At 60.8% G+C, this 10,493-nt stretch overlaps 1 protein-coding gene across 1 annotated transcript in view; it reads right to left on the bottom strand.

Annotated features, from left to right (window-relative positions):
- Positions 1–10,493, bottom strand: part of WNK2 (WNK lysine deficient protein kinase 2) — a 157,507-nt gene that overhangs the window by 89,972 nt on the left and 57,042 nt on the right. The window contains 3 exon segments of the mRNA XM_014592804.1: positions 1,976–2,195; positions 5,040–5,128; positions 8,214–8,371. Of these exon segments, the coding sequence (XP_014448290.1) occupies positions 1,976–2,195; positions 5,040–5,128; positions 8,214–8,371 (467 nt within the window).

The following is a 10,493-nucleotide window of genomic DNA, read 5'->3' as shown; positions in this document are numbered from 1 at the left end:
GCCCCCAAGCCACAGTGATGGCCCAGGAGAAGCCCCATCTGCCTGCCTCCCTCCTCAGGGATCACAGCCACAGGAGGCCTCCTGCCTCACCCTGCTGCCCAGTCCAGACCAAACACCCACCACAGCCTCGCACACCTGCCAGGGCATCACGGAGCCTGTGGCCTGTCTGTGCAGGGCCTGTGGAGCGGCACGCAGCATGGCCCAACCCCAGAACCTACGCAGTGTGCCCGCCCCACCCTCTGCTCCTCCCTGCCTGGCAAGGCCTGCAGCCCCCTGCACAGGGTGACTGACCCGTAGACCGCTGCGAGAGAAAGGCTGCTTAAGGAGCGGGAAGAAGCCCAGCCCCTCTGTGGCCGTGACACTGGGCCCAGGGTGTCCAGAGAGGACGCCCCAACTGTGAAGACACCAGTGAACTTCAGGCCCATCTGCCCTCTAAAATCAGGTCGCTCATTCCTCACCCACAGCTTTTCCGCATTGCAACACCGAAGGCCCTCTGAACGTCGGTTCCTGGGCCCCTGCTGTGGGCCTCCCAGCACAGATCTGTCCACTCGCAGGAACAACTGCCTACATGTGCTCCCGTGTCCGTGAACACGGTGTCTGTCTCGCAGGCCCCACGCTGGCTCGCACTAAGGCGCCTGGGCCAGGCTCCCGCTGCTTCTCTGTGGGGTCACAGGGCCCTGCAAACGAGCTCAACACCTGGCCTGGGGTGACCACACCCACAGGCCCACAACCCCGAACAGCCCCTACCCAGGCAGTGTGTCTGAGGGTGCCCCGTGGTGAGGGCCACGCTCTGTGCTGCTCCACCTATGGCCCTGGGCACTGCAACACAGCCATGAGACCAAGACCCAGACTGTGTAAGTCGACTTGTTTCCTCCACGAGTGACAGACAGACAGCACCCCACAGGTCCTGCTGCCATCACCCATCCTGATTTCACGGCCCAGAGCCTGGGCGTGTACGTCCACACACTCGGGAAAGTCTCTGGAAGGGGACACGGCACCTCCGAAGGGAATGAATGGGCTTGCAGAATGTCAACTTCCACCGCCGCACTGTCCTGCCCTAGACTCGGAGGTTAAGTTTTAGTTCACAGAAATGCCAGTGGCCACGTGTGGGTCTCAGCCGCCACCTACACAGCACAGGCCTGAGAACGGGGTCTGCCGCTGAGCCGGCACTCGCCTCGTGCCCTCCAGTGCCCCATGAGACTAGTCCAATACTGCCCTGGGTGAGGGCTGGCTGGCCTCTCCAGGCCCATCCTCCCTGCCCTCTCACCTTGGGCCTCAAGGCCGCTCCTGCCTGGGCCCAGGCTGAGACTCTTGTGGCCAGGCCACCCTCTGGCACTCCGACCCCTCCTCACCCATGAACAGTGCACCTGTGAAAGCGAGAGGTACCTGCACCCTCTTCTGCCTCTCTAGGTGGAAACGTACCAAAACCCTCGAGGACAACCGAGAGCCCAAAACGAAGCCAAAGACTAGGCCCAGGTCCAGGCCGCAACACCGAGATCGGCGGAAAGCCAGTTAAAGCAAGCAGGGTCTCCTCAGCAGGCAACGCTTCTGGCTGGGGCACCCATGGCCACACTCAGGCCCTTGCCACACTCCTCAGCCACTCCCACCCCGCCCCGCATCGAGGGGACTCCTGCCCCACACCGGCACCAACAGTGTGCTCCACCACGCGGCTGGGGTGCGAGTCCTCCTCCAACCGCCCACTGCCACCCCACACTGCATCGAGGGGACTCCTGCCCTACACGGGCACCAACAGTGTGCTCCACCACGCGGCTGGGGTGCGAGCTCTCCTTAGACCGCCCGCAGCAACCCCGCAAGGGCTGCCAGCCACTGGCCAGCTCACTCCCCAGGGGAGTCAGCTCCCTTTGGGCAGCTTGGTCATCAACTTCAGAAGCCACGGCTCCCAGAGCCGGCACCCACCCTCGCCTGCGACGTCTGACACCCCGCCGCCGGGCTGTGTGGGGCACGCTCACACTACCATTTCCTGAGCCACCTCCTCGGGTGTCTCCTTCTCCAGATCGAAGGTGAACTCTATGGCCCCATGGTCCTTGGGCTTCCCCTTCAGTTTCTTGGGGTCTTCCACCCAGAGCCGCAGGGCGATGGTGGACTTCCTGCCGTGGTCCTCCTCCGCCAGCTCCACCCGCACGCCCGTGTCCTCTGCGAAGAAGGCGTGGCTCAGCAGGTCCTTGATCTCGTACCTGCAGGGAGAGCAGCTCCAGGCAAGGCTTGCAGTGCCCAGCCACAGGGACCCACAGCACACCTGAGACCCGAGGCAGGGCAGCAGAGGCAGCTCAGGGGTGGGAGAAACGTATGCTCTGGGGGCCAGCGGGCTGTGTGGTGGTTAAGGGGCTGGCCTCCCACATGGCTGTCTATAATCTGAGTCCTGGACAAAACAGCGTAACACACTCTGGGCACATACATGTGTGCCCAAAATGCCAAGAAGAGAGTGGAGGAGAAGGGATTGCGACATGGCTGTCCCCTTGGGAGGGGTGATTTCTTGCTTTCTGTCTCTGTCACTGTCTCACCATCAAGTGTGTGTGCCCTATAGCAAAAATCTCTCAAAAACAAACAAAAACAACAAAACTTATGCTCTGAATGTGGCCTTCCCACACAGTTGTGTGTTTTGTTTGTTTGAAAGAATTATTCTATTTAACTTTATTGATTTATTTATTTAAATTTGACCAGAGAGAGGCAGAGTGAAAGAGACAGAGAGAGAGAAAGAGAGAGGGAGAAAGTGAGAAAGCAAGTCACCAGGTCTGGGACTCGAACCATGGTCGGCCATGTGGGAGTCCAGAGTCCTTAACCACCATGCCATCTGCGGGTCCCTCTGTCTTGTTTTTTAATTTTTTGCTGTAGGGTACATACACTCACTAGAGACAGAGAGGGGGAGTGTGGGAACCCCAGGGGTAGGCATGCCACAGTTCACTCTCTAGCCTCCTCTCAGGGTTTTGGGCACACATCCACGTGTGCCTGGTGTTCTCCCAAACTGCTGGGTCTGGGACTCAAACACGCCGTTGGCCATCTGGGATCCAGCACCCTAACTCCTACACCATCTGCTGGTCCCTGCGTGTGTTTCGAGACTTTCTCGTCCTCCCTCACTACAAAACGAAAGTACGCTAACTGTAAGGGTCAGCACTGAGACACCAGGCCTTGGGCTCAGCAGACAGCCCTGCTGCCCTGACGCTGCTGGGCACACTCACCCGTCAGGAGGGCACCCGAGTCTGGTGGGACTACACAGAAACAGGAGAAGCCCACCCCTCGGAGCCCCCACAGGGCTGTGAGGGGCCTGTCTTCCTCAGGACCAGGGAGGCAGGGAGGGGAAGAGTGCATGCGGGGCAGGGCGGTCAGGGGAGGAGGTGAGCAAGGGCCGACAGAGTCCCCACGTCCCACAGCGGGATGGGGCGGCCTGGGGAGGAGGTGAGCAAGAGCCCACAGAGTCCTCACATCCCACAGCGGGATGGGGCGGCCTTGGGGGGAGGTGAGCAAGGGACAGAGTCCCGATGTCACGCAGCAGGGTGGGGCGGCCTGGGGAGGAGGTGAGCAAGGGCCGACAGAGCCGATGTCCCACAGCGGGGAGGGGGCGGCCAGGGGAGGCCAGGGGAGGGGGTGAGCAGAGCCCCTACGTCTCACAGCGGGGAGGGGGCGGCTGGGGGAGAAGGTGAGCAAGGGCCGATAGAGTCCCCAAGTCCCACAGCGGGGAGAGGGTGGCCAGGGGAGGCCAGGGGAGGGGTAAGCAAGGGCCAACAGAGGTGATGTCCCACAGCGGGGAGGGGGTGGCCAGGGGAGGTCAGGGGAGGGGGTGAGCAAGGGTCGACAGAGTCCCCAAGTCCCACAGCGGGGAGAGGGTGGCCAGGGGAGGGGTGAGCAAGGGTCGACAGAGTCCCCAAGTCCCACAGCGGGGAGAGGGTGGCCAGGGGAGGGGTGAGCAAGGGTCGACAGAGTCCCCAAGTCCCACAGCGGGGAGAGGGTGGCCAGGGGAGGGCAGGGGAGGGGTGAGCAAGGGCCGACAGAGCCCCGACATCCCACACCAGTCCCCAGCCTGAAAGAGCTCCATGCAGGGAACCAGGGGGTCTGGCTGCTGTGACATGTTGGGCGCTGCATGGCTGGGCTCCACGTGGCTCTGCGCTCTGAACACGCACCCCTAACCCCCTTCCAGTGTCCTGGCTCTGCATCCGCAGCTGGCGGGGTCCTGGGAAATCTGCAGACTCACTCACGGTGTGAGTCTGGCAGTCAGTCCCCATTAACTGCCGAGGGAGGTCATGTCGGAGGGAGAAGGCCCACACAGCCCCCCAGCTTCCCGCTGGGAAGTGCAGGCCAGCTCTGTGGGGACAGCTCAGGGGCTCCCACTTTGATGAGCTGCTTTTGAGATGAGTCAGACCACCAGATGCATGAAACATACATGGCCTGGGGTCAGAAGACATGCCTGGGAGCCCCTGGGAAAGGAGAAGCCACTGGAGACAACGGGAAGAAAAGGCACAGAGGGGGGACCAGCAGATGGTGTAACGGTAACATCGCTGGACTCCTACAGAGCTGACTGCTGTTCGAGTCCCAGACCCAGCGGCTTCAAACTCACACCGGGTGCATGAGCACACCCAAGATCCCGAGAGGAGAATGGAGAAGGGACTGCGATGCGGCCACCCCCCCGGGGGGTGATTTCTCGCTTTCTGTTTCTCTGTCTCTCTGGTGAGAGCACACACCCTATAGCAAAAAATCACTCTTTAAAAAACTAAGAAAGCACTGAGGGAGGGTCCAAGGGGTGCTTCAGGGCTGAAGGCCCCAGGCTGGGGTGGAGGGGAGCAGCCCACCAAGGGTGTAGGGTGAGCTCCACTCCATGGTCAGGGAGCACGTGCCCAGGGCAGAGGCGCAGAGCCCAGGACTGCCACAGCGACTTTCAGGCACCCGGGGACACCGCCCAGCGAAGCTCTGGCCACGCTGGCCTGCCTGCCTCCTGACATACTTTCACCACGTACAGGACCCCCAGCGCCAACCGGGTGACGTCAGCTGAAGAAAACGCCCGGACCCATGGCCCCCGTGGGACTCACCTTTCCTCCTTGTTTTTGCAGATACACTCCCCAATGATCTCCTTGATTTCAGGATCATGCACTTTCTCAAAGCTGGCCGGCTTGATGCCCTGAGGACGAGAGAGCCGTCACGGACACGGAGTGCCGCTCTAGCACAGCTCGGGGGCCCCAGGCCGCAGCCGCCACAGGGAGAGGGCGCTGCTGCGGAACCTGGACCACAGGTGTGGACGGCTCGTTGAAATGGCACACAGGACTTGGAGAGGAAGAGGCCGAGGAGGGCCTCCGCGGCCTGCTCAGCTAAGACACAGGCCCCGACGACAGCACAGGGCCCTGCAGGCTCTGCAGGCTGAGCAGGGTGCGGCAAGTCTCAGAGGCCGAGGGGCCATGGAGCGCCCTAGCGCGGAGGAGCAACACTGAAGAGTGCCCGGCCATCTGCGCACGGCCCACCTCCCGTGGCGGAGCGCTGCACACGCACGTGCAGTCAGCTCCATGGGGCAGGGCAGCACCAGGCGCTGGGCAGAGCAGCACTCGCCGGGCAGGAGGCACTGCAAGAGGGACAGTGGATAGCGCCCAGTCGAAATGACCAGACGTGCTGAGAAGCAGCAAAGCCTGCCCCGTGACTGAACAGACCAGAAACAAGAAGTGATGGAAGCCCCCGACGAGGAGGTCAAAGCCCCTTGTCGCTACATGCTGCGTGCAAATGAAAATGACCAGAACAAGGCACAGAAGTGACAGGCACAAGAAAAGGAGCCAGGGACCAGCAGGGGGCATGGCCGTTTAGGGCTGGACTCCCACATGGCTGACTGCAGTTCGAGGCCTGGACCAGCCCCTGGAAAGAAACCAGGCTGTGTGCGTACCCGAAACCCTGAGAAGGGGAAGGAGAAGGGGCTGTAGCATGGCCGTCCCCCCTGCAGGGCGATTTCTCACTATCCTTCTCACTCTGTCTCTTCCGGGCAAGTTCATGCGCCATCGGTGGAAACATAAAAAAAAATAAAAAGGAACCAAACAGAACTAGGACTGAGATGGAAACATAACCTCTGAAATGGAAGCTTAGGCTCCGCACAAGACGTGCGGACTTAAAGAACCAGAGGCAGGGTGACGGACACGCGGAGGACGGGCTGCTCCGGCCGCTTCGGAACCGGGCCAGGAGAAGGGTCAAGCACGCACAGGACGTACATAAAACCATGTCCCGGGACAGGAAGGCGGGGAAGGCTAAAATAAAACGGAAGAGACGATGGTCAGAGACCTTCCATCTCTGATGAAAACTGAACGTCCGCGGATGCGGCAAGCTGGCGCCGTGGCAGGACAGAGCAGAGCAGGAAGCCGTGTGAGCCACGGAGATCCCTTCGGCCCCTCCTCTCTGCTCGACACCAGCAGCCTGATTTCCTACCACTGGGGTCTCCTGCGGAGGACACCTTCCCCGGCTACCCTACAGCCAACGGAGCACATGGCAGCGCCCACAGGTGCCGCCCCCAGCATTGTGCACAGGCCCAGTCCGCCGCCCCATCTCAGGGCTAACATCACCCCAGCGATAGCACACAGCCCGGCCCATGCCTGGCTGGGGAGGGTGACGCTGAGGCTAACAGCGCAAACAGAGCAGTCAGTTTCTGGAAAGGTGTTGATCGGAGCTTGGCTGTGATGCCTCCCTGAGAGGGCCAGCCAGGGCCTCCTGTGTCAGCCACCCTGTCACCTCGGAGGCCGGGGAAGCTGTGGTGGCATGGCGGATGGGATGCCTCCCGCAGAGCTGGGGCTCACTGTTCCTGGAGTTCCCCCACACGCCCTCCTGGAGGGTGCCAGAGTGCTATTTGTGGTCACTGCTGCTGGCCAAGGGCCAGGCCAGCAACTCTCAGGGTGGGGAGGGACAGGCATCCGTCTGAGGCTAGCCGTCCCTGACTAGCTGACGGCCATGACAGTGGGCATAGGGCTGGCCTGTCGCTGGAAGCAGGGGCTGACAGGTGTGGGCTGCACTTTGCTGTTGGTTTGGCACACGTAACCCATCTTTAAAGCTTAGACTGAGGGCATCGACCAGCACCTTCTTTATCCTTAACAGAATTCAGCTTTTGGAAGCCTTGAGGTGGCTTTTTAATTTTTTAATGTAATGAACATAAAGTATGTAAGTATTTTCCCAGAGGGAGAGGAAGAGGAGGGAGAGGGAGGGAGAGGGAGAAGAAAACAAGCACTGAGCAGGCTGCTAAGAGCAAGTGGTCCTCACCTCCCTGTCCCCTGTGCCCTGGCCCCCACAGGCTTCAAGCCCACTGCCCAGAGCAGTACACCCAGCCCCATGCCTGGGGCAGCTCCTTACTCTGAGCCGGTGGACGGTGACTGCCCCTCCTCGGTGCAAGCCAGAAGCCCAGGGGCCCTTCTTCACGCCCACACCAGCACCCCAAGGCCTGGCAAACAAAGCCTTCCCTCTTGCTCCCAGGCAGACTACCCTCCTGAAGGACCACACTGCCCACAGTTGATGGTCCCACACTCCCCAGCACTTGCCAGGAACTCTGTACTTACTGTGGGCTTTAGACCCATGCCCTCGAGGGCTGCCAGCCACTTCCTGTCCCGGAGGCAGGCAGGAGGGGCTCAGCACAGTGAAGTGATTGGTCACTTACAACCAAAGTAAAGGCCAGCATCACCGCAGGGCACTCAGGCAGGGGTCAGGACTGGAGAGGCTGCCTGGTGGGTGCTGAAACCCAGCCTGGCCTGTCGGCAGGGGCAGAAGGGGCCACGCAAGAGGCCGGACAGCATGCCCAGCAGGCAACGTGTGAGAGAAGCCGGGCCACTCACCCGCGGCTCTGTGCGCTGCCTCCCCCGCACAGGGAGGGCGCCAATCTGCACAGCTGAAGCTGTCAGATTGAACGGAAACCACAGCCACAGCAAAACGGGGATTACGGCTCCCGGCTGCCCGGGGCTGACAACGGCCTGGACAATGCTTTGTCTGGGGTGACCATTTCAATGAGAAAAAAAAGCCGCGGTTTCAAAATAAGACGGGGAAGCCGGCATCCAGGCGGACCCGAGCGGGGGCTGCAAGCTTCGGCTCCCCAACCCCAGTCACCATCGCCACTGCGGGGCACCTGAGCCACCCCCCCAGAGCCTCAGTCCCGCCATCTGCAGACTGGCCGTGCTCCTTCCCGACACTGGGAGGCCTCCCATGGCACACGACGCCCAGCCCCAGCCTGCTGCGCGGTGAGGGCCCCGACTCACACAGGTGACCTTGCGGTAGATCTGCGCGGCGTTCTGGCACTCGGAGTAGGGGTACTCGGACGTGGCCATCTCCAGCATGCACATCCCAAAGGCGTAGACGTCCACCGACTCGTCGTAATGCTCCTCGTACATCTCGGGGGCCATGAACTCCGGGGTGCCTGTGCCCGCAGACACCACGGTCAGCTGGCTGCTGGCCCCGAGCGCTGGGGCACCCTGGCCTCCCAGTGCCCCACAGTCCCTTCCCCATCCCAGGACACTCCCGCAGCACCAGCTTCTGAGGCCAACCGCACCCATGCTCCACGCTGCCCGTCCTGACACCCAGAGGGGGTGACTCAACAGCTGTGCTCTACTGACAGACATTCCCAGAAATTCCACCCAGAACCTTTGATCCCAGGGTCAGAGGTCAGTTCGCGGCACCGTCGCCTGTCCATGGGGCCGGGAGCTGGTGACTTCCCACGTCCCAACCCTCCATCCTCTGTGGCTGCCGTGCTCCCGAGGAGAGGCTCGGACCCCAGGGCAGGTGAGGCTGTGGTCAGCACCAGCTACCCCGCCTGCTGAGACCTGGGAGGCCCGAGTGTCCCCGGAGAGAGGAGCCGTCAGGCATTGCTGGCACACCTCCCCGACAGTACCGTCACAGTGGACAGCCAGGAGGGGGCGGAGGGGAGTAGCCACATGGACCTCACGGCAGTGGCAGAGTGGTGACCGTGGGAACCACTCACGCTGATTACCCACAGAATCATGCGGCAGATGGGGACAAAAACGGGCAGAGATCGGTTAAAGCCCCAGCCTCACCTGCAGAGACCATGTGAAGTGGGCGGCTGGCCACGGTGGCCAATGGCTGCTTTTCCTTTTACTTAGGTTTCTCTGCATTTTTTAAAAAGGTTTTTGCCATAGGGTACATGCACTCACCGGAGAGGAGAAAGACAGAGAGGGAGAGTGAGAAGTCACCCTCTAGGAAGGGCCCTTCTCCATTCTCCTAGGATTTGGGGCACACATGCACATGTGCACAATGATTTGCAAGCCACCAGGCCTGGGACTCGAACTGTGGTCAGTCATGTGGGAGTCCAGAGCCTTAACCATCACGTCACCTGTGGTCCGCCTGGGGTTTTAATTTTCCTTAACAAGCTTTTATTACAACAGGCTGACTTACGCGTCTGGTGCAGTAAGGCACGTTAGGAAGCTGCTCTGGCCTCTCCATGCGTGCATTTCCTTACCTGCCAGGGCCCACACCCACCAGAGACAGTGGGAGAGAAAGAAGGAGGCACCCGTGGGGCCTGGGCCCCTCGCCATTCCTCTCCTCCAGTTCTGTACCCTGCTAGGATTTGGGGTATGCATATGCCCGTACCTAGCATGTTTCCCAAGCTGCCAGGGCTGGGATTCGAACCACAGCCAGTCATGAAGGGCCAGCTCCTGTGGTCACTAAGCTACAGGGCCAGTCCTGTGTATTTGCTGACTTTGTCCTAGTCCTGTTCTAAAGGCAGCTGCACAACAGTACTAGGTGCAGGGAACCAGCAGTTAGCGTAATGGCTATGTCGCTGGATTCCCACGTAGTCGACCACGGTTCATGTCCCGGACCCGGTGGCTTAAAACTCACGCCGGGCGCGTGTGCGTGCATGCCCAAGATCCCGAGAGGAGAATGGAGAAGGGATTGCGGCATGACCATCCCCCCTGGGGGGTGATTTCTCGCTTTCTGTCTCTATCTCTCTCTCTGACTGTCTGGCGAGCGCACGCGCCCTACAGTGAAAATCTCTCCAAAAAAAAAAAAAAAAAAGCAGTACTAGGTGCAACACGTTCAGGCCACACTGGGTCCTGGTTACCCGCTGTCGCAACTGAGCGCCTCACGTGTGGGACTAGAACTCTCGCCGTGGTTAAAGGGGGGTTTGGGTGGGAGCGCATGCACACGGAGCTCTGGGAGGGCCTGTCGGAACTCACGGGCCCTGCGTGGAAGCCGGCACTGGGACCTTTAATCCCTCGGGGTTTTTGAATATCATAACTCTATTGGAGGTTTTCCGCACGGGAAATTTTTAAGTCACTATTTTAAAGTATTTTTCCATTCCTACCCTTGTCACCGGACAGCAAATGTGCAGCCCAGATTGGGACTAGAGGGAAAATGTTGCAAAAGCCACAACAGGGAGGCCATAGCAGGGGCTGCTTCTCAGAGCCCGGGCTCATGGCAGCAGAACCCCTGCCCCAGACCTCGCGTGCCTCCTTGGCAGCACCTGGAGGGGATCCCTGCCTGCTGCAGAGACCACCGGGGCTGCCACAAAAAGCCCAGTGTGG

This window comes from Tupaia chinensis, unplaced genomic scaffold, assembly GCF_000334495.1.
Source record: "Tupaia chinensis unplaced genomic scaffold, TupChi_1.0 Scaffold138619_1, whole genome shotgun sequence".
Taxonomy (NCBI): domain Eukaryota; kingdom Metazoa; phylum Chordata; class Mammalia; order Scandentia; family Tupaiidae; genus Tupaia; species Tupaia belangeri.
The sequence above is the reverse complement of the archived record's forward strand: the minus strand, read 5'-3'. Positions and strand labels throughout refer to the sequence as shown.